The 27,072-nt window shown below is 43.6% G+C and overlaps 6 protein-coding genes across 6 annotated transcripts in view; all 6 read left to right on the forward strand.

Annotated features, from left to right (window-relative positions):
- Positions 1–27,072, forward strand: part of LOC119499822 (trace amine-associated receptor 13c-like) — a 978,627-nt gene that overhangs the window by 949,907 nt on the left and 1,648 nt on the right. The window contains exon 2 of the mRNA XM_037789032.1: positions 26,196–26,440. Coding sequence (XP_037644960.1) covers positions 26,415–26,440 — 26 coding nt within the window. The 5' untranslated portion in view covers positions 26,196–26,414. The remainder of the gene's footprint in view (positions 1–26,195; positions 26,441–27,072) is intronic.
- LOC119499830 (trace amine-associated receptor 13c-like) lies at positions 1,721–3,238 on the forward strand. The gene is made up of 2 exons (XM_037789039.1): positions 1,721–1,893; positions 2,422–3,238. The coding sequence occupies exons 1-2, from the start codon at positions 1,721–1,723 to the stop codon at positions 3,236–3,238; spliced, it is 990 nt and encodes a 329-aa protein (XP_037644967.1).
- On the forward strand, positions 6,947–8,569 carry LOC119499825 (trace amine-associated receptor 13c-like). The gene is made up of 2 exons (XM_037789035.1): positions 6,947–7,119; positions 7,660–8,569. The coding sequence occupies exons 1-2, from the start codon at positions 6,947–6,949 to the stop codon at positions 8,474–8,476; spliced, it is 990 nt and encodes a 329-aa protein (XP_037644963.1). The 3' UTR covers positions 8,477–8,569.
- On the forward strand, positions 13,234–15,854 carry LOC119500400 (trace amine-associated receptor 13c-like). Its single transcript, XM_037790106.1, has 3 exons — positions 13,234–13,406; positions 13,933–14,416; positions 15,522–15,854. The coding sequence occupies exons 1-3, from the start codon at positions 13,234–13,236 to the stop codon at positions 15,852–15,854; spliced, it is 990 nt and encodes a 329-aa protein (XP_037646034.1).
- On the forward strand, positions 18,900–20,505 carry LOC119499836 (trace amine-associated receptor 9-like). The gene is made up of 3 exons (XM_037789050.1): positions 18,900–19,083; positions 19,618–19,733; positions 20,396–20,505. Exons 1-3 carry the CDS (start codon positions 18,911–18,913, stop codon positions 20,416–20,418), a joined length of 312 nt encoding a protein of 103 aa, XP_037644978.1. The 5' UTR covers positions 18,900–18,910; the 3' UTR covers positions 20,419–20,505.
- LOC119499824 (trace amine-associated receptor 13c-like) lies at positions 23,761–24,997 on the forward strand. Its single transcript, XM_037789034.1, has 2 exons — positions 23,761–23,933; positions 24,160–24,997. Exons 1-2 carry the CDS (start codon positions 23,761–23,763, stop codon positions 24,974–24,976), a joined length of 990 nt encoding a protein of 329 aa, XP_037644962.1. The 3' UTR covers positions 24,977–24,997.

The raw sequence follows: 27,072 nt of genomic DNA on the forward strand, positions 1-27,072 counted from the left end.
TTTTGTTGACTAAACCTCAGCAAGTGTTTTGGTTTGAATTCAAACCCATTCTCCGGCTCTGCCCTTTCCATATCCGTTTCCCATGGGTCAGCCTCCCATTTATGGAAGGTCTGATGGGGGTGAGAGCAAAGACAGGATATCTCTGCTTTTTAACTTCCACCCAGCAGCTAGTTTCTTGTCCCCTAACACAGTTTTACGTGGTGTGGCGACACCGCTGCACGTTCACGGAATAGATGGACAGGACAATAAGACTGGGCTATTTTCTCCAGTTCTATAGCCTTCCTTCAGTGTTCATAGGCGTGAAGGAAGTAAATATATACTCCCAGAAGGATGGGAGTTTTCAGACCATTTTGGATCTCTGTGTCCTAAACATGCATTACCATCAAGTCGTTACTGGAACTGGTTCAACCGGGGGTTGTGCAAAATGCACGCAGGCTGCAGGCCACTCTGTCCGACCACAGACGTATGGCTCTGCTGCAGGCAGTTTGCAACCGTGGCAGGGTGTAATGGTGACGCCATTAACTGTCATGCAAGCACTGGGGTTTAAGGCTGCTGCCCATCCGGTGGTACTGCTGGGGTTCCTACATATGCAGAGAGGGTTTGCCATCCTCCTTTTAGACTGTGGAGCGGGCAAGCTTCAATGATGTCTTCCATTGTTTGCACACCTCCACAAACACACAATGGGCTTGGGCTGCTGCCCCATTTGTGACGGATGGCCAAGCAGGGGCCATGTCCGGACCTGAATCTATTGAGGGTTGACCACTGTATCCTTGGCAGGTTGGTGTCATGGACCTGTTGGGTGCGGTCTAACACCAGATGTTTGTTTGCGACATCCTTGGGCTCCCATTCCTTTTCCCAAGTTGATTGGGTGGTGAAGTCGGCTGGTGGGGTATTCTTCTAAATCTTTGACCTTTTGAAGCATCCTTTGAGTAAATGCTACTTGCCAGATATATGGGGGGGTGGGGGTGGGGGGGGGGGATTTTGGATAAGACAGGGAGCCAGGGGAGTGGTGTTGAACGAATAGTCCCAGTTATGATTTGCATGGTTTTGTTGACTGGGTGTCCACATGGTGTGTCTGGGGTGACCTGGACCAAACAGGGGCACAGTATTCTGCTGCGCGTTTCACAAGGGCTAGTGCTGAGGTGCACAGTGTGGGGGCTGCTGCCCCCCTTTTTGAGCCAGCGAGCTTACAGAGCAGGTTGTTTCTAGACTTCACCTTAGACGCCATTCCTTTCAGGTGTTCCTTGAAGGACAGGGTCCTGTCAAGGGTCACTCCCTGGTAAGTTAGGTTGGGGGCGTGCTTCAACATAAGTTCGCTGAGTTGGATATTTAGCTCTGTAGCAGATTTTGCATTGTTGAGGTGGAATACACTGGAAACTGTTTTAGCTGGGCTTGGTTTTAGGCGCCAGATTTTTCAGTACTGGTCCAGCTTTGCATGGTCCTCCATGAGCCCCTGTTCCAATGAGTCGAAGTCTGGTGCTTGGGTTGCCAGACAGAGAGACAGTGAGAGAAAAATAGGGGGAGAGTTAGGGTTGCACGAAAATTGATGAAGATGATGGTGTGATGTGCAGATTGAGTGAGGAGGGGCATCAGAGTCAAACAGAGAGTGAGAGAAAGAGGATGGGAGGAGTTACGAGAATGTGAGAGAGGTTAGTCAGTTATATGACTCAGGTTTGTTCAGAAAGCTGCCAGAACTGCAGCTATCTACAGATCTCTGAAGATGGAGGTTGTGGATGGAGCAGAGCTCTGCTTTCCACAACTCCTGAACACCTCCTGCAATAAGCCCACCTCTCCTTGGCCCGAAGCTGTGATCCTTCAGACTTTGCTGTCCACCATCTCTCTGCTCACTGTAGCTCTCAACCTGCTTGTCATCATCTCAGTCTCACACTTCAGGCAAAGATTAAATTCTCAGCACAACCTACACTTCAAGTTTTATATATATATTAACATTTACAAGAATAATTGAGTTAGTTATGAATGATGTTGAAATTTGTCACACTAGATGTCTCCTCCCAACAACATTCCTTGATTTTTTTGAACATTGACTGTAAAGTTTTAATTGTCTGACCTGTGCTTTTCGTACTGTGACAAGTCAAACTGCCTGCTCAGAAAAAGGATTATTGGTATGGCAGATAAGGAAAACGTGAACAGCTACTGTATATTAGAAGAAGAATTGTCTTTGAGCTAGTACTGAACAGTTTTGCATCTTGGAACATTAGACTTGTATTCTGTTTTTGCACAAAAAGCTCAAATGTGAGACTGTGGTCAATTGTCCACACTTAACCATGTGGTAACTACAGATGTGGCAGATCAGGAAGCATTCAAAATCATAACTTTTTGTGGGGAATCCTTGTTTGGGATGTTTTGTCAGTTAGATATGAGGACTTGTTGGGTTCATAATACTTTTCTCTTTCCCTCCAGGCAGCTCCACACTCCCACAAACATCCTCCTCCTCTCTCTGGCTGTCTCAGACTTTCTCGTGGGCCTCCTGCTGATGCCGGGAGAACTCATTCGAAAATCATCCTGCTGGTTTTTTGGTGACCTCATGTGTTCTCTGTATAAGTATTTGTCCTACATCATTACCTCTGCATCAGTAGGTGTCATGGTGCTCATATCAGTTGACCGTTATGTTGCTATTTGTGACCCTCTGCATTACACCTCCAGAATTACTGTGAATAGAGTGAAACTATTTGTTTGTCTGTGTTGGCTCTGTTCCATTTGCTGCAGCAGTGTCTTTAAAAAGGATGACCTGACTCAACCAGGCAGGTTTAATTCCTGCTACGGAGAGTGTTTAAGTGCCATAGGCTATATTGCAGGATTTGTTGACCTTGTGTTGAACTTCCTTGTTCCAGTTACTATCATCATAGTTCTGTATGTGAAAGTATTTGCTGTGGCTGTGTCTCAGGCTCGTGCCATGCGCTCTCAAATTACAGCTGTCACACTCCAGCTTTCAGTGACTCAAAAAACAAACAAATCTGAGCTGAAAGCAGCCAGGGCTCTTGGTGTTCTTGTAATTGTGTTTCTAATGTGTTTCTGTCCATTATACTGTGGCATTCTTATAGATGAAAACTTTACCAAATCTTCATATCAGCTCTATTTGCTCTTTCTGTTGTATTTTAACTCATGCCTAAACCCTGTGATCTATGCCTTGTTTTACTCCTGGTTTAGAAAAGTAGTTAAACTGATTCTCACTCTTCAGATACTGCAGCCTGGCTCCCGTGAGGCCAACGTACTGTAGAGAGGCTGTGGATCAACTGAGATCAGACTTGCTCTATAGAAGAAGAAATTAACATATTTACGTTGCTCAGTGAGTGAAATATCAAATACAGAAAGTGAAAAATGTACTTTCCTGTCTTTAAGTCGAAATTGAGCTTATTGAGTTTGCAACCGTGGCAGGGTCTAACAGTGACGGCATTAACTGTCATGCAAGTGCTGGGGTTTAAGGCAGCTGCCCATCCAGTGGTACTGCTGGGGTTCCTACATATGCAGAGAGGGTTTGCCATCCTTAGCTTGAATGCAAGGAAGCAGAATTTGTGCTTTGTTTTGCGGGGGTGGCACGTGTTGGTGAGGACGGACAACCACACCGTGGTGGACTACATCAATAGGCAGGGCGGAGTTCATTCCACTGCCCTGTTTAAGATGGAGGAGAGCCTGGGCCATCCTCTCAAGGCCTGGCTCCTGCAAGGGGACAGGCTAAGGATGTCTGGACTGTCTGTATAGGTTGAGCAGAACATCCAGACAGCGAGAGCGGGATCCACCATTGCCCGTTATAAGGCACAATGGTCTGGGTTCTAATGCTTGTTCGACGAAAGGAAGCTAGATACCTTGTCCTGTGCAGTTGGTTCTATTCTCTCCTTTTTGTAGTGTTTGGTGGATGGAGGGCTGTGTCATGCCACAATTAAAGTGTATGCAGCATGCATTTCATCCTGTCACAAGGGTTTTAGAGAAGAGAGACCTTGTTTTCACCTTTATCGTTCCAGTTACTGTCATCATAGTTTTGTATATGAAAGTATGTGCTGTGGCTGTGTCTCAGGCAAGTGCCATGCGCTCTCACATTACAGGTTCAGTCTTGCAAGTGAATTCTTGACCAATTCTTCAAATGCATTCTTTGAGCTCATTCTGTTCTATTTTAACTCATGTCTAAACCCTGTGATCTATGCCTTGTTTTACTCCTGGTTTAGAAAAGCAGTTAAACTCATTGTCACCCTTCAGATACTGCAGCCTGGCTCCCGTGAGGCCAACATACTGTAGAGAGGCTGTTGAGTAACTGAGAACATAGTTGCTCTAAGGAATACGAAATTAATATATTTATATTGTTCAGTGAGTGAATTATCAAATACAGAAAGTGGAAAATATGCTTTCCTTTCTTTAAGTCGAAATTGTGTATGAACAACAATTGAAAGGCCTGTTCCACACATTCAGCTTCTGCTTGTCTGTGTCATGTCATGGGTTTCATTCAATGACTGTTGTGTAATTGTCCTCTCTGATACTGATGCATTTAATGAAAGAGTCATAAGCACCATATACTGTTTCTAGATAATCACAGTTTAATGTAAGCTTTAAATTCACACGTGTATTACACTTACTTACATATTTTTTATTTAATTTTTTGTCAAATAAAAAAAAAACATCAACTGTTGTGTGTTCAGATCAAACTGTCAGTACATTTCTTTTTTTTACAACAATTACTTTTCATATTGTCCCAGTCACACTCATAATCTCCATGACGGCATTTTGGCAAGAATTAAATGACAAATTCTTCTAAAACTCATGATAATCAGATCCAGCACCTTTTATCATTGCCAGTTTTTTTTCTAGAGAAACATATAGTGTAAAGTGTAGGACCTAGGAAGTTAAAGTTACACAAATATAGCAAAATGATATGCGAATGAAATTATGTTATGGGCAATTTAAAATTAGGTTCATGGTTATTCATTTAATTCCACATAGCATGGTAATTTGTTATGAAGTGACATAAAATACCATAATAAACATGAGACACGTTTATAATGTAACTTCATATCTTTTTATTGATTTTTGACAATAAGTAATATCACTAGCTAAAAAAAAACCCAAGTAAGTAATTTAATACCAAACCATGATGTTTTTTTTCCAAAACCTAACCAACTGGTTTTGTTGACTAAACCTCAGCAAGTGTTTTGGTTTGAATTCAAACCCATTCTCCGGCTCTGCCCTTTCCATATCCGTTTCCCATAGGTCAGCCTCCCATTTATGGAAGGTCTGATGGGGATGAGAGCAAAAACAGGATATCTCTGCTTTTTAGCCTCCACCCAGCAGCTAGTTTCTTGTCCCCTAACACAGTTTTACGCGGTGTGGCGACGCCGCTGCGCATTCATGGAATAGATGGACAGGACAATAAGACTGGGCTATTTTCTCCAGTTCTATAGCCTTCCTTCAGTGTTCATAGGCGTGAAGGAAGTAAATATATACTCCCAGAAGGATGGGAGTTTTCAGACCCATTTTGGATCTCTGTGTCCTAAACGTGCATTACCATCAAGTCGTTACTGGAACTGGTTCAACCGGGGGTTGTGCAAAATGCACACAGGCTGCAGGCCACTCTGTCCGACCACAGACGTATGGCTCTGCTGCAGGCAGTTTGCAACCGTGGCGGGGTGTAATGGTGACGCCATTAACTGTCATGCAAGCGCTGGGGTTGAAGGCTGCTGCCCATCCCGTGGTACTGCTGGGGTTCCTACATATGCAGAGAGGGTTTGCCATCCTCCTTTTAGACTGTGGAGCGGGCAAGCTTCAATGATATGTTCCATTGTTTGCACAACTCCACAAACACACAATGGGCTTGGGCTGCTGCCCCATTTGTGAAGGCTGGCCAAGCAGGGGCCATGTCCGGACCTGAATCTATTGAGGGTTGACCACTGTATCCTTGGCAGGTTAGCGCCAGGGACCTGTTGGTTGGGGTCTAACACCAGATGTTTGTAATGGATATCCTTGGGCTCCCATTCCTTTTCCCACGTTGATTGGGTGGTGAGGTCGGCTGGTGGGGTATACTTCCAAATCGGTCAGCTAGAAGGTAGACAGGCAGTGGGTGGGTTGAAGATGTCTGCATGAATTGGTAGATTGGGAGAGTCTTTGACCTTTTGAAGCATCCTTTGAGCAAATGCTACTCGCCGGATATGTGGGAGGGTTATTTTGGATAAGACAGCGAGCCAGGGGAGTGGTGTTGAACGAATAGTCCCAGTTATGATTCACATGGTTTTGTTGAGCTGGGTGTCCACATGGTGTGTATGGGGTGACCTGGACCAAACAGGGGCACAGTATTCTGCTGCGCAGTACACAAGGGCCAGTGCCGAGGTGCACAGTGTGGGGGCTGCTGCCCCCATTTTGAGCCAGCTAGCTTACAGAGCAGGTTGTTTCTAGAATTCATCTTAGCCGTCGTTCCTTTCAGGTGTTCCTTTCAGGTGTTCCTTTCAGGTGTTCCTTTCAGGTGTTCTTTGAAGGATAGGGTCCTGTCAAGGGTCACTCCCTGGTAAGTTGGGTTGGGGGCGTGCTTCAACTTAAGTCCGCTGAGTTGGATATTTACCTCTGTAGCAGCTTTTGCATTGTTGAGGTGGAATACACTAGAGAATGTTTTATCTGGGCTTTGCTTTAGGCGCCAGGTTTTACAGTACTGGTCCAGCTTTGCATGGTCCTCCGTGAGCACCTGTTCCAATGAGTTGAAGTCTGGTGCTTGGATTGCCAGACAGAGGGATGGTGAGAGAGAAATAGGGGGAGAGTTAGGGTTGCACAAAAAGTGATGAAGATGATGATGTGATGTGCAGATTTAGTGAGGAGGGGCATCAGAGTCAAACAGAGTCTGAGAGAAAGAGGATGGGAGGACTTAAGAGAATGTGAGAGAGGTTAATCAGTTATATGACTCAGGTTGGTTCAGAAAGCTGCCAGAGCTGCAGCTATCTACAGATCTCCGAAGATGGAGGTTGTGAACGCAGCAGAGCTCTGCTTTCCACAACTCCTGAACACCTCCTGCAAGAAGCCCACCTCTCCTTGGCCCATAGCTGTGATCCTTCAGACTTTGCTGTCCACCATCTCTCTGCTCACTGTAGCTCTCAACCTGCTTGTCATCATCTCAGTCTCACACTTCAGGCAAAGATTAAATTCTCAGCACAACCTACACTTTAAGTTTTATATATATATATTAAAATTTACAAGAATAATTGAGTTAGTTATGAATGATGTTGAAATTTGTCACACTAGATGTCTCCTCCCAACAACATTCCTTGATTTTTTTGAACAATGACTGTAAAGTTTTAATTGCCTGACCTGTGCTTTTCCTACTGTGACAAGTCAAACTGCCTGCTCAGAAAAAGGATTTTTGGTATGGCAGATAAGAAAAACGTGAACAGCTACTGTATATTAGAAGAAGAATTGTCTTTGAGCTAGTGAACAGTGTTGCACATTGGAACATTAGACTTGTATTCTGCCTTGCTGACTGTTTTTGCACAACAAAGCTCAAATGTGAGACTGTGGTCAATTGTCCACACTTAGCCATGTGGTAACTACAGATGTGGTAGATCAGGAAGCATTCAAAATCATAACCTTTTTTGGGGAATACTTGTTTGGATTGTTTTGTCATTCAGATATGAGGACTTGTTGGGTTCATGATACTTTTCTCTTTCACTCCAGGCAGCTCCACACTCCCACCAACATCCTCCTCCTCTCTCTGGCTTTCTCAGACTTTCTCGTGGGCCTCCTGGTGATGCCGGGAGAACTCATTCGAAAAACATCCTGCTGGTTTTTTGGTGACCTCATGTGTTCTCTGTATAATTATTTGTCCTACATCGTTACCTCTGCATCAGTAGGCGTCATGGTGCTCATATCAGTCGAACGTTATGTTGCTATTTGTGACCCTCTGCATTACACCACCAAAATCACTGTGAATAGAATCAAACTCTGTTTTTGTCTGTGTTGGCTCTGTGCTGTTTCCTCCAGCAGTCTCTTTGTAAAGGATGACCTGACTCAACCAGGCAGGTATAAATCCTGCTACGGAGAGTGTGTGATTGTCATTGACTTTATTGCAGGAACTGTTGACCTTGTGTTAAACTTTATTCTTCCAGTTACTATCATCATAGTTCTGTATCTGAGAGTATTTGCTGTGGCTGTGTCTCAGGCTCGTGCCATGCGCTCTCACATTACAGCTGTCACACTCCGGCTTTCAGTGACTCAAAAAACAAACAAATCTGAGCTGAAAGCAGCCAGGACTCTTGGTGTTCTTGTTGTTGTGTTTCTAATGTGTTTCTGCCCATTATACTGTGGCTTACTTATAGATGAAAACTTTGCCCAATCTCCATATGAGCTGTTTTTGCTCTTTCTGTTCTATTTTAACTCATGCCTAAACCCTGTGATCTATGCCTTGTTTTACTCCTGGTTTAGAAAAGCAGTTAAACTGATTCTCACTCTTCAGATACTGCAGCCTGGCTCCCGTGAGGCCAACGTACTGTAGAGAGGCTGTGGAGTGACTGAGATCAGACTTTCTCTATTGAAGAAGAAATTAACATATTTATGTTGTTCAGTGAGTGAAATATCAAATACAGAAAGTGAAAAACTTGCTTTCCTGACTTCAAGTCGAAATTGAGCTTATTGAGTTTGCAACTGTGGCAGGGTCATGTACGTGCTGGGGTTTAAGGCAGCTGCCCATCCAGTGGTATCGCTGGGGTTCCTACATATGCAGAGAGGGTTTGCCATCCTTAGCTTGAATGCAGGGAAGCAGAATTTGTGCTTCGTTATACGGGGGAGGCACGTGTTGCTTAGGACCGACAACCACACCGTGGTGGCCTACATCAATAGGCAGGGCGGAGTTCTGTCCACTGCCCTGTTGAGGATGGCGGAGAGCCTGGGCCATCCTCTCCAGGCTGGGCTCCTGCGAGGGGACAGGCTAAGGAGGTCTGGACTATCCGTACAGGTTGTGCAGAATGTCCAGACAAAGAGAGCGGGATCCACCATTGCCTGTTATAAGGCACAATGGTCTGGGTTCTAATGCTGGTCCGACGAAAGGAAGGTAGATCCCTTGTCCTGTGCAGTTGGTTCTTTTCTCTCCTTTTTGTAGTGTTTGGTGGATGGAGGGCTGTGTCATGCCACAATTAAAGTGTATGCAGAATGCATTTCATCCCGTCACAAGGGTTTTAGAGAAGAGAGACCTTGTTTTCACCTGTATCGTTCCGGTTACTGTCATCATAGTTTTGTATATGAAAGTATGTGCTGTGGCTGTGTCTCAGGCAAGTGCCATGCGCTCTCACATTACAGGTTCAGTCTTGCAAGTGAATTCTTGACCAATTCTTCAAATGCATTCTTTGAGCTCATTCTGTTCTATTTTAACTCATGTCTAAACCCTGTGATCTATGCCTTGTTTTATTCCTGGTTTAGAAAAAAGCAGTTAAACTCATTGTCACCCTTCAGATACTGCAGCCTGGCTCCCGTGAGGCCAAAGTACTGTAGAGAGGCTGTTGAGTAACTGAGAACAGAGTTGCTCTAAGGAATACGAAATTAATATATTTATATTGTTCAGTGAGTGAATTATCAAATACAGAAAGTGGAAAACATGCTTTTCTTTCTTTAAGTTGAAATTGTGTATGAACAACAATTGAAAGGCCTGTTCCACACATTCAGCTTCTGCTTGGTTGTGTCATGTCATGGGTTTCATTCAATGACTGTTGTGTAATTGTCCTCTCTGATGCTGATGCATTTAATGAAAGAGTCATAAGCACCATATACTGTTTCTAGATAATCACAGAGTTTAATGTAAGCTTTAAATTCACACGTGTATTACACTTACTTATATCTTTTTTCTTTTATTTTTTGTCAAATAAAAAAAAAACATCAACTGTTGTGTGTTCAGATCAAACTGTCAGTACATTTCTTTTTTTTACAACAATTACTTTTCACATTGTCCCATTCACACTCATAAGCTCCATGACGGCATTTTGGCAATAATTAGATGACAAATTCTTCTAAAACTCATGATAATCAGATCCAGCACCCTTTATCATTGCCAGTTTTTTTTCTAGAGAAACATATAGTGTAAAGTGTAGGACCTAGGAAGTTAAAGTTACACAAATATTGTAAAATGATATGTGAATGAAATGATGTTATGGGCAATTTAAAATTAGGTTCATGGTTATTCATTCAATTCCACATAGCATGGTAATTTGTTATGAAGTGACATAAAATACCATAATAAACATGAAACATGTTCATAATGTAACTTCATATCTTTTTATTGATTTTTGACAATAAGTAATATCACTAGCCAAAAAAAAACCCAAGTAAGTAATTTAATACCAAACCATGATGTTTTTTTTCCAAAACCTAACCAACTGGTTTTGTTGACTAAACCTCAGCAAGTGTTTTGGTTTGAATTCAAACCCATTCTCCGGCTCTGCCCTTTCCATATCCGTTTCCCATGGGTCAGCCTCCCATTTATGGAAGGTCTGATGGGGGTGAGAGCAAAGACAGGATATCTCTGCTTTTTAACTTCCACCCAGCAGCTAGTTTCTTGTCCCCTAACACAGTTTTACGTGGTGTGGCGACACCGCTGCACGTTCACGGAATAGATGGACAGGACAATAAGACTGGGCTATTTTCTCCAGTTCTATAGCCTTCCTTCAGTGTTCATAGGCGTGAAGGAAGTAAATATATACTCCCAGAAGGATGGGAGTTTTCAGACCATTTTGGATCTCTGTGTCCTAAACGTGCATTACCCTCAAGTCGTTACTGGAACTGGTTCATCCAGGCGATTGGTTCAATACCATCGACTTAAAGAATATATATTTTCAGGTCGAGGTGGCTTCGAAAGACAGGCCTTCCAGGGATAGCATACAAGTATAACAGACTTCCGTTCATATATGCCCTGGTCCCCAACACCTTCAGCAGATGTGTGGACATGGTGCTCCAGCCGCTGCGCGATGGAGACATGCGGATTTTGGTTTATCTCTTAGACCTTAACATCATGGGCAACTCCAGGGAAGGTGCTATGTTGCACAAAGCCCAGTTGATCTCACACCTATTCAAGTTGGGTTTCATGATCAACTGGAAGAGGAACAGCCCCCTGCCACACCAACAGTTGGAGTATCTGGGGGCTGTGCACAATGCACGCAGGCTGCAGGCTACTCTGTCCGGATAAAGACTAATGGCTTTTCTGCAGGCCGTTTGCAACCTTGGAGGGGTGTAACAGTGACGGCATTAACTGTCATGCAAGCGCTAGGGTTTATGGCAGCTGCCCATCCAGTGGTACCGCTGGGGTCCCTACATAAGCTTCGAGGACGGTGTGGCTAGGTAAAGCCCTATCCAAGAAAAACCTGGTGGGATGTCTTTGTGAGTGCATCTCCCAAGCCTATAGGCAGGCGGGAAGAGTCCCTCCCACTGTGGTCTGCGCACACTGAAAATGCAAGTTGGCACTGTCGGCACCCTTGTTCGGTGGGGTGAGTGTTGATGAAATATGTACGGCGACATCATAGTTGACATCCTGTTTGTTCATACAGTTTTACCTCTTGGACATATTGGCCTCCTTTTCAGGGTCTGTGCTTGCTGAAATGACGAAGGGACTGGTGAATAGCGTGGGGTGTGCATCAGTTGTTCTGCACCTGACGCCCCTCTGGGCCTGATACACCTACATGTTCCTGTGCTCCTTAAGGACCCAGGGAATGTGGTGTGCAGGTTTTCTACTGCTTTTCTTTTGACCCCTGCAAGGTTAGACCATGTCTCTACCCAATTCAGTTGCGTACTAATTGGGTTGGCTGGTGACCCTTACTTCTCCGCTGTAGTGGCCTACGTTATAAAGAAGTAGGTGGTTTGCGGCAACTAACATGTAGCTGGTCAGGATCATTGTGGTTAGGTTGAGGTTATGTTGCAGCAGGGTTTGCATTCATTGGGCTCCAACCACTTTTCCCATAGAGTCCAGTAGAGGACTCAGTCTGTGCTTATGGAATTAGGGTTACAATATCGTAACCATAATTTTTTCCATGCCGTTCTGTTCATTGTCTAAACGCGGCTTAAATTACTTTAAAAAAGGGCAGAAAGCATTGGTAGAGAATAAAGAAGGGTGACATGAGAGAGAGATGGTTTATTTATTTATTTATTTAGCAAATAAAAAGTCCTCGAGCCAGGTGGTTGCCTTCTGGTCTGCTGTATGGAGGGTGACTAACCCTCCTTTTAGACTGTGGAGCGGGCAAGCTTCAATGATATGTTCCATTGTTTGCACAACTCCACAAACACACAATGGGCTTGGGCTGCTGCCCCATTTGTGAAGGCAGGCCAAGCAGGGGCCATGTCCGGACCTGAATCTATTGAGGGTTGACCACTGTATCCTTGGCAGGTTGGTGCCAGGGACCTGTTGGGTGGGTTCTAACACCAGATGTTTGTTATGGACATCCTTGGGCTCCCATTCCTTTTCCCGAGCTGATTGGGTGGTGAAGTCGGCTGGTGGGGTATTCTTCCAAATCGGTCATCTTGATGGAAGACGGGCAGTGGGTGGGTTGAAGATGTCTGCATGAACTGGTAGATGGGGCGAGTCTTTGACCTTTTGAAGCATCCTTTGAGTAAATGCTACTTGCTGGATATGTGGGGGGGTTATTTTGAAAAAGACAGGGAGCCAGGGGAGTGGTGTTGAACGAATAGTCCCAGTTATGATTTACATGGTTGTGTTGAGCTGGGTGTCCACATGGAGTGTATGGGGTGATCTGGACCAAACAGGGGCACAGTATTCTGCTGCGCAGTATACAAGGGCCAGTGTCGAGGTGCACAGTGTGGGGGCTGCTGCCCCCATTTTGAGCCAGCGAGCTTACAGAGCAGGTTGTTTCTAGACTTCACCTTAGCTGCCGTTCCTTTCAGGTGTTCTTTGAAGGTGTTCCTTGAAGGATAGGGTGGGCTTGCTGACCTTGGCTTTAGGCGCCAGGTTTTGCAGTACTGGTCCAGCTTTGCAAGATCCTCCGTGAGCCCCTGTTCCAATGAGTCGAAGTCTGGCGCTTGGGTTGCCAGACAGAGAGACGGTGAGAGAGAAAAAAGGGGAGAGTTAGGGTTGCACGAAAAGTGATGAAGATGATGATGTGATGTGCAGATTTAGTGAGGAGGGTCATCAGAGTCAAACAGAGTCTGAGAGAAAGAGGATGGGAGGAGTTAAGAGAATGTGAGAGAGGTTAATCAGTTATATGACTCAGGTTGGTTCAGAAAGCTGCCAGAACTGCAGCTATCTACAGATTTCTGAAGATGGAGTTTGAGGACGGAGCAGAGCTCTGCTTTCCACAACTCCTGAACACCTCCTGCAAGAAGCCCACCTCTCCTTGGCCCGAAGCTGTGATCCTTCAGACTTTGCTGTCCACCATCTCTCTGCTCACTGTAGCTCTCAACCTGCTTGTCATCATCTCAGTCTCACACTTCAGGCAAAGATTAAATTCTCAGCACAACCTACACTTTAAGTTTTATATATATATATTAACATTTACAAGAATAATTGAGTTAGTTATGAATGATGTTGAAATTTGTCACACTAGATGTCTCCTCCCGCCAACATTCCTTGATTATTTTGAAAAATGACTGTAAAGTTATAATTACCTGGCCTGTGCTTTTCCTACTGTGACAAGTCAAACTGCCTGCTCAGAAAAGGATTATTGGTATGGCAGAAAAATGTGAACAGCTACTGTATATTAGAAGAAGAATTGTCTTTGAGCTAGTACTGAACAGTGTTGCACCTTGGAACATTAGACTTGTATTCTGCCTTGCTGCACAACAAAGCTCAAATGTGAGACTGTGGTCAATTGTCTACACTTAGCCATGTGGTAACTACAGATGTGGTAGATCAGGAAGCATTCAAAATCATAACTTTTTGCGGGAATACTTGTTTGGGATGTTTTGTCAGTTAGATATGAGGACTTGTTGCGTTCATAATACTTTTCTCTTTCCCTCCAGGCAGCTCCACACTCCCACCAACATCCTCCTCCTCTCTCTGGCTGTCTCAGACTTTCTCGTGGGCCTCCTGCTGATGCCGGGAGAACTCATTCGAAAAACATCCTGCTGGTTTTTTGGAGACATCATGTGTTCTCTGTATAAGTATTTGTCCTTCATCATTACCTTTGCATCAGTAGGTGTCATGGTGCTCATATCAGTGGACCGTTATGTTGCCATTTGTGACCCTCTGCATTACACCACCAGAATCACTTTGAATAGAGTGAAACTCTGTGTTAGCCTGTGTTGGCTCTGTTCCATTTGCTACAGCAGTGTCTTTAAAAAGGATGACCTGACTCAACCAGGCAGGTTTAATTCCTGCTACGGAGAGTGTTTAAGTGCCATTGGCTATATTGCAGGAACTGTTGACCTTGTGTTGAACTTCCTTGTTCCAGTTACTATCATCATAGTTCTGTATGTGAGAGTATTTGCTGTGGCTGTGTCTCAGGCTCGTGCCATGCGCTCTCAAATTACAGCTGTCACACTCCGGCTTTCAGTGACTCAAAAAACAAACAAATCTGAGCTGAAAGCAGCCAGGGCTCTTGGTGTTCTTGTAGTTGTGTTTCTAATGTGTTTCTTCCCATTATACTGTGGCTTTCTTATAGATGAAAACATTACCAAATCTTTATATGAGCTCTATTTGCTCTTTCTGTTGTATTTTAACTCATGCCTAAACCCTGTGATCTATGCCTTGTTTTACTCCTGGTTTAGAAAAGCAGTTAAACTGATTTTCACTCTTCAGATACTGCAGCCTGGCTCCCGTGAGGCCAACGTACTGTAGGGAGGCTGTGGAGTAACTGAGATCAGACTTGCTCTATGGAAGAAGAAATTAACATATTTATGTTGTTCACTGTGTGAAATATCAAATACAAAAAGTGAAAAATTTGCTTTCCTGTCTTTAAGTGGAAATTAAGCTTATTGAGTTTGCAACTGTGGCAGGGTCATGTACGTGCTAGGGTTTAAGGCAGCTGCCCATCCAGTGGTATCGCTGGGGTTCCTACATATGCAGAGAGGGTTTGCCATCCTTAGCTTGAGTGCAAGGAAGCAGAATTTGTTCTTCGTTATACGGGGGAGGCACGTGTTGGTGAGGACCGACAACCACACCATGGTGGCCTACATCAATAGGCAGGGCGGAGTTCTGTCCACTGCCCTGTTGAGGATGGCGGAGAGCCTGGGCCATCCTCTCCAGGCTGGGCTCCTGCAAGGGGACAGGCTAAGGAGGTCTGGACGGTCTGTATAGGTTGTGCAAAACATCAAAACGGCGAGAGCGGGATCCACCATTGCCTGTTATAAGGCACAATGGTCGGGGATCTAATGCTTGTCCGACGAAAGGAAGCTAGATCCCTTGTCCTGTGCAGTTGGTTCTTTTCTCTCCTTTTTGTAGTGTTTGGTGGATGGAGGGCTGTGTCATGCCACAATTAAAGTGTATGCAGCATGCATTTCATCCTGTCACAAGGGTTTTAGAGAAGAGAGACCTTGTTTTCACCTTTATCGTTCCAGTTACTGTCATCATAGTTTTGTATATGAGAGTATGTGCTGTGGCTGTGTCTCAGGCAAGTGCCATGCGCTCTCACATTACAGCTGTCACACTCCAGCTTTCAGTGGCTCAAACAGCAAACAAGTCTGAGCTGAAAGCAGCCAGGGCTCTTGGTGTTCTTGTAGTTGTGTTTCTCATGTGTTTCTGCCCATTATACTGTGACATGGTTATAGGTGAAAATTTGTCCAATGCTTCATACACATTATTTGTGCTCTATCTGTTCTATTTCAACTCATGTCTAAACCCTGTGATCTATGCCTTCTTTTACTCCTGGTTTAGAAAAGCAGTTAAACTAATTGTCACTCTTCAGATACTGCAGCCTGGCTCCCGTGAGGCCAACGTACTGTAGAGAGGCTGTAGAGTGACTGAGATCAGAGTTGCTCTATACAAAGAAATGAATAGGTTCATGTTGTTCAGTGAGTGAATTATCAAATACAGAAAGTGAAAAACAAGATTTGCTTGTCATGGATTTCATTGTATGACTGTTGTGTATTTGTCCTCTCTGATGCTGCTGCATTTTATGAAAGAGTCATAAGCACCATATACTGTTTCTAGATAATCACAAAGTTTAATGTAAGCTTTTTCTTTTTAGCTTTTATTTGTTTTCAAATAAAGAAAAACATCAACTGTTGTGTGTTCAGGTGAAACCGTCTGATCATGCTCCATTTCAACGCAGTGACAAAAGGAATTGTATCATTTCAGTTTAGTGTAATTCATATTGATCTCTTTAGCACATTTCTTTTTTTACGACAATTATTTTTCACATTGTTCCAGTCACACTCATAAGCACCATGACGGCATTTTGGCAAGAATTTAAACAACAAATTCTTCTAAAACACATGGAAACATATAGTGTAAAGTGTAGTACATAGGAAGTTAAAGTTACACAAATATAGTAAAATGATATGTGAATGAAATGATGTTATGGGCAATTTAAAATTAGGTTCATGGTTATTCATTAAATTACACATAGCATGGTTATTTGTTATGAAGTGACATAAAACACCATAATAAACACGAGACATGTCCATAATGTAACTTCATGTCTCTTTATTGATTTTTGACAATAAGTAATATCACTAGCCAAAACAACCCACCAAGAGACAATAATTCTCCCTACATATACACAATTCTAGCTTCAGAGGTCAACTGGACCTGGATCAATGTTTTATTACCATAACAGCAGGACATCAACTTGACGTTGAGGTCAGAATTAACCAAAAGTGGAACCCAAATTATGCTTATTATGTACATACGGAAATAGACAATGTTAACACTTCGCAAGGTGTCCGAATGACTTATGAACTAGTACGAGTGGATAATGTTGATCCTGAACCCACGACAATATTGGCGTATGAATTGGTGAACAACAAAATAAAGTCGCACATCCCACATCAAGAGGTGACACGTAACTTAGTTAAGAGAGAAATTCATGTGTTAGAGATCATAAAGGGCGAAGCAGAGCAGAATGAGCTGTGTGGGTGAAGTATTGTCACTTGTGTATCTGCATGGAATATGGTTGAGTGTGGGTTGAGAGTGGCATCGGAAGCATCTGGATGGGTGGTGGAAGTGAATGCACATATAGTCTACCCCAACAGAACATATGCACTAAAATGTATAAGCAGAACTAGTAAAGGGGGACGTGTGTGTAGGACAATTCCCTGGAGTATCTCGGGGATGATGAAAAACCAAGAGCTGAGTGACGGGGCTACCATACAAATTACCCCGGCGATCCCAGCAGTTACAAAGGTAATAAATAATAATAATAATAATGATAAGGGAGCTAATAATGGAGCTGCTACCCCAACAATGAACTTAACTGCCCAATTAATCACGGGGAAACAAATATTACAACTTTGTCTGTTAATATAATCAAAGTCGTTCCAACGGTTACGCCGTAAATAAATCACTCTGCCCATAGTGTTAACCGCACAGCTATTCTCAAAACAGTAAAGTCTGAGCTTAAGATAAATGATACAACGCTGAGTCAAGCAGAAACTTCAGACGCAATCACAACTGCTAGCACTCCAACCTTAAGAGCTAATTTAAGCATTGTTACAACTGCTATCACTATGACTCCAAGAACTAGTCTAAGTGAAGTAATAACTACTCCAGCATTGACTCAAGCAACGATTCCAAACGATGTTAGTACAAAATCAAGCCCTCCGTTGGTAACAACAACTGGAACACAAGCAGGCACGATGACTAATGCAACAATCCCTAATGTAATGATAGCCAATTCGACTATCATCTCTAAGTTAAAATTGGATGAAGGAACTACAGAAGTAGTTGACGATAACTATGAGTATGATAATTATGACAACAATGACAGCTATTATGACCCAGAGGGGGGACTTGCCAAACCAGTGGATGATGTAGAAGAAGCGCTGAGCAGATTTAGGCCAATGCAGAGGAGTGTTAGAATAATGGAAGACAAAGATTGGGAGCAAGCTAATCAAAATGGGTGGTATAAATGGGCATGGTACTCTGTAAAGGAGATGACATCTAGTGAATGCATAATGTGTTCAGAAGTCCCAACATCAGGGTGTCTACTGCTTGTCTTTCGACCCCTGCGAGGTAAGGCCATGGCTCTAACCAGTTCAGATACTTATAAACTCGGTTGGCTGGGGATCCTTACTTCTCCGCTGTTGTGGCCTAAGTTATAAAAAAGTAGGTTGTCTGCGGCGACTAACGTGTAGCTGGTCAGGATCAGTGTGGTTGGGTCGATGTTATGTCGCAGCAGGGTTTGCATTCATCGGGCTCCAACCACTGTTCCCATAGAGTCCAGTAGACGGCGGACCCTGTGTGAGTTAAAAATAAGGTTACCATATTGTAACCCTAGTCCTATAAGCACAGGTGGAGCCATCCGCAGAAAAGGGCTTGTCTGTCCTACGTCACTCGCTGAAAGGGGTATAGGATAGCAGACAGCAGTATGTGCTGCCATACTGTTGGGTCCACACATATTCGGGTAGGCACGTCCTGATTGGTCCGTTACATTTATGCAAATTTTCAGGGGGCGAATGCGTGCTTGTGATTGGAAGAGAGCATTACCCATAGAGTCCAGTAGAGGACTCCATCTGTGCTTATGGAACTAGGGTTACAATATACTAACCATCATTTTTTCCATGCCATTCTGTTCATTGTCTAAACATAGAGAATAAAGAAGGGGAGATATGAGAAAGAGACGGTGAGAGAGAAAATGAGTGGAGAGTTAGGGTTGCATGAAAAATGATGAAGATGATGGTGTGATGTGCAGATTTAGTGAGGAGGGGCATCAGAGTCAAACAGAGACTGAGAGAAAGAGGATGGGAGGACTTAAGTGAATGTGAGAGAAGTTAATCAGTTATATGACTCAAGTTGGTTCAGAAAGCTGCCAGAGCTGCAGCTATCTACAGATCTCTGAAGATGGAGGTTGAAGATGGAGCAGACCTCTGCTTTCCACAACTCCTGAACACCTCCTGCAAGAAGCCCACCTCTCCTTGGCCCGAAGCTGTGATCCTTCAGACTTTGCTGTCCACCATCTCTCTGCTCACTGTAGCTCTCAACCTGCTTGTCATCATCTCAGTCTCACACTTCAGGCAAAGATTAAATTCTCAGCACAACCTACACTTTAAGTTTTATATATATGAACATTTAAAAGAAAAATTGAGTTAATTATGAAAAATGTTTAAATTTGTCACACTAGATGTCTCCTCCCGACAAAATGATTTTTTTGAACAATGAGTGTAAAGTTTTAATTGCCTGACCTGTGCTTTACGTACTGTGACAAGTCAACTTGCCTGCTCAGAAAAAGGATTACTGGTATGACAGAGAAGAAAAATGTAAACAGCTACTGTAGATTAGAAGAAAAATTGTCTTTGAGTTAGTACTGAACAGTGTTGCACCTTGGAACATTAGACTTGTATTCTGCCTTGCTGACTGTTTTTGCACAACAAAGCTCAAATGTGAGACTGTGGTCAATTGTCCACACTTAGCCATGTGGTAACTACAGATGTGGTAGATCAGGAAGCATTTAAAATCATAACCTTTTTTGGGGAATACTTGTTTGGGTTGTTTTGTCAGTTAGATATGAGGACTTGTTGGGTTCATGATACTTTTCTCTTTCCCTCCAGTCAGCTCCACACTCCCACCAACATCCTCCTCCTCTCTTTGGCTGTCTCAGACTTTCTCGTGGGCCTCCTGCTGATGCCGGGAGAACTCATTCGAAAAACATCCTGCTGGTTTCTTGGTGACCTCATGTGTTCTCTGTATAATTATGTGTGCTTCATCATTACCTCTGCATCAGTAGGTGTCATGGTGCTGATATCATTTGATCGTTATATTGCTATTTGTGACCCTCTGCATTACACCACCAGAATCACTGTGAATAGAGTGAAATTCTGTGTTTGTCTGTGTTGGCTCTGTTCTGTTTCCTACAGCAGTCTCTTTGTAAAGGATGACCTGACTCAACTAGGCAGGTATAAATCCTGCCACGGAGAGTGTGTGATTGTCATTGACTATATTGCAGGAGCTGTTGACCTTGTTTTAACCTTTATTGTTCCAGTTACTATCATCATAGTTCTGAATATGAGAGTATTTGCTGTGGCTGCGTCTCAGGCTCGTGCCATGCGCTCTCAAATTACAGCTGTCACACTCCGGCTTTCAGTGACTCAAACAGCAAACAAGTCTGAGCTGAAAGCAGCCAGGGCTCTTGGTGTTCTTGTAGTTGTGTTTCTAATTTGTTTCTGCCCATATTACTGTATGATTCTTACAGGTGAAAACTTGACCAATGCTTCATACACATTATTTGTGCTCTATGTATTCTATTTTAACTCATGTCTAAACCCTGTGATCTATGCCTTCTTTTATTCCTGGTTTAGAAAAGCTGTTAAACTCATTGTCACTCTTCAGATACTGCAGCCTTGCTCCCGTGAGGCCAACGTACTGTAGAGAGGCTGTGGAGTGACTGAGATCAGAGTTGCTCTATCCAAAGAAATTAATACGTTCATGTTGTTCAATGAGTAAATGATCAAATACAGAAAGTGAAAAACATGCTTTCCTTGTCATGGATTTCATTGTATGACTGTTGTGTATTTGTCCTCTCTGATGCTGCTGCATTTTATGAAACAGTCATAAGCACCATATACTGTTTCTAGGTAATCACAGAGTTTAATGTAAGCTTTAAAGTCACGTGTATAACACTTATGACAAGTCTTTTTTCTTTTATTTGTTGTAAAATAAAGAAAAACATCAACTATTGTGCGTTCAGATATAACTGTCTGAACAAAAAGATCATGCTCCCTTTCAGCTCAGAGACAAAAGGAATTGTATCATTTTAGTTTAGTGTAATTCATATTTGATCTCTTTAGCACATTTCTTTTTTTTACAACAATTACTTTTCACATTGTCCCAGTCACACTCATAAGCACCATGACAGCCTTTTGGCAAGAAGTTAAACGACCAATTATTCTAAAACACATGATAATCAGATTCAACACCCTTTATCATTGCCATTTTTTTCCTATGGAACCATACAGTGTAAAGTGTAAAACATATGAAGTTAAAGTTATGATAAAATAATGATATGTGAGTGAAAGAATGTGACGGACTGCATTTTAGAATGATTTTTTATTACGTTTAAGGTTATTCATTAAATTTCACATAGCATGGTAATTTGTTACATTGTGACATAAAAAATAATAAACACAAGAAAGGTTCATAATGGAACTTCATGTCCATTTATTGATTTTTAATGTAATGTGATGTGATTTGGACTAGCCAACAAAAACACCAAGAGACAATAATTCCCCCCATATACACAATTATAGCTTCAGAGGTCAGGAGGAGGTGGACGGGAATTTTGGATCTCTGCGTCCTAAACCTGCATTACCATCAAGTCGTTACTTGAACTTGTTCAGCCAGGCGATTGGTTCAATACCATCGACTTAAAGAATGTATATTTTCAGGTCGAGGTGGCTTCAAAAGACAGGCCTTCCAGGGATAGCATACAAGTATAACAGACTTCCGTTCATATATGCCCTGGTCCCCAACACCTTCAGCAGATGTGTGGACATGGTGCTCCAGCCGCTGTCCGATGGAGACATGCGGATTTTGGTTTATCTCTAAGACCTTAACATCATGGGCAACTCCAGAGAAGGTGCTATGTTGCACAAAGCACAGTTGATCTTACACCTATTCAAGTTGGGGTTTATGATCAACTGGAAGAGGAGCACCCCCCTGCCACACCAACAGGGGGAGTATCTGGGGGTTGTGCACAATGCACACAGGCTGCAGGCCACTCTGTCCGAAAACAGACTTATGGCTTTTCTGCAGGCCGTTTGCAACCGTGGCGGGGTGTAACAGTGACGGTATTAACTGTCATGCAAGTGCTGGGGTTTAAGGCAGCTGCCCATCCAGTGGTACCGCTGGGGTTCCTACATATGCTTCGAGGACGGTGTGGCTAGGTAAAGCCCTATCCAAGAAACACCTGGTGGGATGTCTTTATGAGTGCATCTCCCAAGCCTATTGACAGGCGGGAAGAGTCCCTCCCACTGTGGTCTCCCTGATGACCCAGGGAATGTGGTGTGCAGGTTTTTTACTGCTCGTCTTTTGACCCCTGCAAGGTTAGACCATGTCTCTAACCAGTTCAGTTGCATACTAATTGGGTTGGCTGGGGACCCTTACTTCTCCGCTGTGGTGGCCTACGTTATAAAGAAGTAGGTGGTTTGCGGCAACTAACGTGTAGCTGGTCAGGATCATTGTGGTTAGGTTGAGGTTATGTTGCAGCAGGGTTTGCATTCATTGGGCTCCAACCACTGTTCCCATAGAGTCCAGTAGAGGACTCAGTCTGTGCTTATGGAATTAGGGTTACAATATCGTAACCACAATTTCTTCCATGCAGTTCTGTTGATTGTCTAAACACGGCTTAAATTACTTTAAAAAAGGGCAGAAAGCATGGGTAGAGAATAAAGAAGGGGTGACATGAGAAAGAAACTATTTATTTATTTATTTATTTATTTATTTAGCGAATAAAAAGTCCTCGAGCCAGGTGGTTGCCTTCTGGTCTGCTGTATGGAGGGTGACTAACCCTCCTTTTAGACTGTGGAGCGGGCAAGCTTCAATGATATGTTCCATTGTTTGCACCCCTCCATAAGCACACAATGGGCTTGGGCTGTTGTCCCATTTGTGAAGGCTGGCAAAGCAGGGGCAATGTCCGGACCTGAATCTATTGAGGGTTGACCACTGTATCCTTGGCAGGTTGGCGCCAGGGACCTGTTGGGTGGGGTCTGACATCAGATGTTTGTAATGGACATCCTTGGGCTCCAATTCCTTTTCCCAAGCTAATTGGGTGGTGAAGTCGGCTGGTGAGGTATTATTCCAAATCGGTCGTCTAGATGGGAGACGGGCAGTGGATGGGTTGAAGATGTCTGCATGAAATGGTAGATGGGGAGAGTCTTTGACCTTTTGAAGCATCCTTTGAGTAAATGCTACTTGCTGGATATGTGGGAGGGTTATTTTGGATAAGACAGGGAGCAAGGGGAGTGGTGTTGAACGAATAGTCCCGGTTATGATTCGCATGGTTTTGTTGAGCTGGGTGTCCACATGGTGTGTATGGGGTGACCCCTGTGGCCACCAAACAGGGGCACAGTATTCTGCTGCGCAGTACACAAGGGCCAGTGCCGAGGTGCGCAGTGTGGGGGCTGCTGCCCCCATTTTGAGCCAGCTAGCTTACAGGGCAGGTTGTTTCTAGACTTCACCTTAGCTGCCGTTCCTTTCAGGTGCTCCTTGAAAGTGTTCCTTAAAGGACAGGGTCCTGTCAAGGGTCACTCCCTGGTAAGTTAGGTTGGGGGCATCATTCAACTTAAATCCGCTGAGTTGGATATATTTAGCTCTGTAGCAGCTTTTGTATTGTTGAGGTGGAATACACTGGAGACTGTTTTAGCTTGGCTTGGGTTTAGGCACCAGGTTTTGCAGTACTGGTCCAGCTTTGCAAGATACTCCGTGAGCACCTGTTCCAATAAGTCAAAGTCTGGTGCTTGGTTTGCCAAACAGAGAGACAGTGAGAGAGAAATAGGGGGAGAGTTAGGGTTGCACGAAAAGTGATGAAGATGATGGTGTGATGTGCAGATTTAGTGAGGAGGGGCATCAGGGTCAATCAGACACTGAGAGAAAGAGGATGGGAGGAGTTAAGAGAATGTGAGAGAGGTTAATCAGTTATATGACTCAGGTTGGTTCAGAAAGCTGCCAGGACTGCAGCTATCTACAGATCTCTGAAGATGGAGGTTGTGGACACAGCAGAGCTCTGCTTTCCACAACTCCTGAACACCTCCTGCAAGGAGCCCACCTCTCCTTGGACCGAAGCTGTGCTCCTTAACATTTTGCTGTCCACCATCTCTCTGCTCACTGTAGCTCTCAACCTGCTTGTCATCATCTCAGTCTCACACTTCAGGCAAAGAAAAAATTCTGAGCACAACTTACACTTTAAGTTTTATATGAACAGCTACTGTATACTAGAAGAAGAATTGTCTTTGAGATAGTAGTGAACAGTGTTGCACCTTGAAACATTAGACTTGTATACTGCCTTGCTGATTGTATTTGCACAACAAAGCTTAAATGTGAGACTGTGGTGAATTGTCCACACTTAGGTTCATGATTTCTTTTCTCTTTCCCTCCAGGCAGCTTGAAACTCCCACCAACATCCTCCTCCTCTCTCTGGCTATCTCAGACTTTCTCGTGGGCCTCCTGCTGATGCCGGTAGAAATCCTCCGAAAAACATCCTGCTGGTTTCTCGGTGACCTCATGTGTTCTCTGTATAATTATTTGTCCTTCATCATTACCTCTGCATCAGTAGGTGTCATGGTACTCATATCTTTTGACCGTTATGTTGCCATTTGTGACCCTCTGCATTACACTACCAAAGTCACTGTGAATAGAGTCAAACTCTGTGTTTGTCTGTGTTGGCTCTGTGCTGTGTGCTACTGCAGTCTCGTTGTAAAGGATGACCTGACTCAACCAGGCAGGTATCATTCCTGCTTCGGAGAGTGTTTGATTGTCATTGACTTTATTGCAGGAACTGTTGACCTTGTGTTAACCTTTATTGTTCCAGTTACTGTCATCGTAGTTCTGAATATGAGAGTATTTGCTGTGGCTGTGTCTCAGGCTCGTGCCATGCGCTCTCACATTGCAGCTGTCACACTCCAGCTTTCAGTGACTCAAACAGCAAACAAATCTGAGTTGAAAGCAGCCAGGACTCTTGGTGTTCTTGTAGTTGTGTTTCTAATCTGTTTCTGCCCATACTACTGTTTCACTCTTGCAAGTGAAAACATGACCAATTCTTCAAATACATTCTTTGTGCTGTTTCTGTTCTATTTTAACTCATGTCTAAACCCTGTGATCTATGCCTTGTTTTACTCCTGGTTTAGAAAAGCAGTTAAACTCATTGTCACTCTTCAGATACTGCAGCCTGGCTCCCGTGAGGCCAACATACTGTAGAGAGGCTGTGGAGTGACTGAGATCAGACTTGCCCTATGGAATAAGAAATTAATATGTTCACGTTGTTCAGTGAGTGAATGATCAAATACAGAGAGTGAAAAACAGGCTTTCCTGTCTTTAATTCGAAATTGTGTATGTACAACAATTGAAAGGCCTGAGCCGCACATTCAGCTTTTGCTTGTGTGTGTCATGTCATTGGTTTCATTGTATGATTCATCCGAGAAAAAAAGGATAGTAATAATTCCTTCAGTTTCAATAGGGCCTTCGCTGGTCCGACGTTGTCGGTGCTCGGGCCCTAACTATAACCAAAATAGATAGTAAAGGTTGAAGGATATTGGAGTTTTTGACACAGCAGCGGTTGGCATTATTCACTCTTGTACAACATTAAACAGACCAGCATGTATAATCCACAATCATTCATTTACAAGATAATAAAGGTTTAAAACACAATATTAATCTAATGAAATAACTAAACAAACCAAACACTGTGTGTGTGTGTGTGTGTGTGTGTGTGCGTGTGCGTGTGTGTGTGTGTGTGAGTGAGAGAGAGAAACAAAGACAAGAAGGCTACTTGTCTCAAAATGTCTGCAGGTGCCTACAGACAATATGGTGAGCGCTGTAAAACTACAAAGATGGCTGGATCAAAGATGGCCGCCAACATGTTACCACATGGCCTCTTTGTTCTTCGGAGCACATGTGCTCAGGAATGACAAAGGGGGGTGTGATGTGGGGGTTGAGATTATCTGAATGCGTATTTTTATGTTTAAAACTAATTCACAGTTTCTGTACGTGATCTTAATGTGTGTCAGATAATGCAGTGGGTTAGAAAAGATGGTTAGTTTGCATGCGAGACTTTGTCTATGTGAAGCATAAACTCAACACATCAGATGTGGCGAAGCCAGCTACCCAAATATCTTAACTACAGATACTATCAAAACAATCAAACTCAATGAATAACATTAAACATATCAATACAGGTACATTCCAGAAATCAAAGTTGAACAGTCTTGCTCAGTCGGTGCAATTGCTAATGCTAAAGTAAGCCCAGTACGTTACCAATCCATGGAGGAAAAGGTTGCAATTCCAGGTTCAGTACGTGAAGATTTTGGATGAGAACGTATTGGGTGTACACACATGTCTGTTCCTCCGTCATCTATCTCCATACAGGAGACATGAGGAATTCAAGATAGTGACACGATATCTGCTGCTGCATTTACAGGCAAGACGGCGGTGATGCTTTCATGGACCTCATCACCTGCTTGGCTCTTTCCATGTCGGCGTCCCATGGAACAGCCCTCCATTTTTTGAAGGTCTGGCAGCAGAGAGGGCCGAGACAGGATGTCACAGCTTTTTAGCTGCCATCCCATGACTGGTTGCTCATCCCCTGCACAGTTTTACAAGGAGTGGCGACGAAACTACGCCGCTGCACAATCACGGAATGGATGGACAGGACACCCAGACTGGGTTATTTTCTCTAGTTCTACAGCTTTCCTCCAGTGTTCATGGGTGTGAAAGAGGTAAATCTATACTCCCAGGAGGATGGAAGTTTTCAGACCCATTTTGGATCTCTGCGTCCTAAACGTGCATTACCATGAAGTCGTTACTGGAACTGGTTCAACCAGGCGATTGTTTCAATGCCATCGACGTTAAGAATGTATATTTTCAGGTCGAGGGATAGCATACAGGTATAACTGAGGTCACTCGCTGAAAGGGGTGTAGGATAGCAGACAGCGGTATGTGCTTCCATACTGTTCGGTCCACACGTATTCGGGTAGGCACGTCCTGATTGGTCTGTTACATTTATGCAAATTTTTAGTGGGCGAATGCGTGCTTGTAATTGGAAGAGAGCATTACCCATAGAGTCCAGTAGAGGACTCCATCTGTGCTTATGTAACAAGGGTTACAATATCGTAACCATCATTTTTCCATGCCGTTCTTTTGATTGTCTAAACACTGCTTAAATTACTAAAAAAAGGGCAAAGGGTAGGCCAAGGGAAAGGAAACATGGCTAGAAAATAAAGAAGGGGAGATATGAGACAGAGACGGTGAGAGAGAAATGGGTGGAGAGTTAGGGTTGCACGACAAATGATGAAGAT

Source organism: Sebastes umbrosus, chromosome 13, assembly GCF_015220745.1.
Source record: "Sebastes umbrosus isolate fSebUmb1 chromosome 13, fSebUmb1.pri, whole genome shotgun sequence".
NCBI lineage: Eukaryota > Metazoa > Chordata > Actinopteri > Perciformes > Sebastidae > Sebastes > Sebastes umbrosus.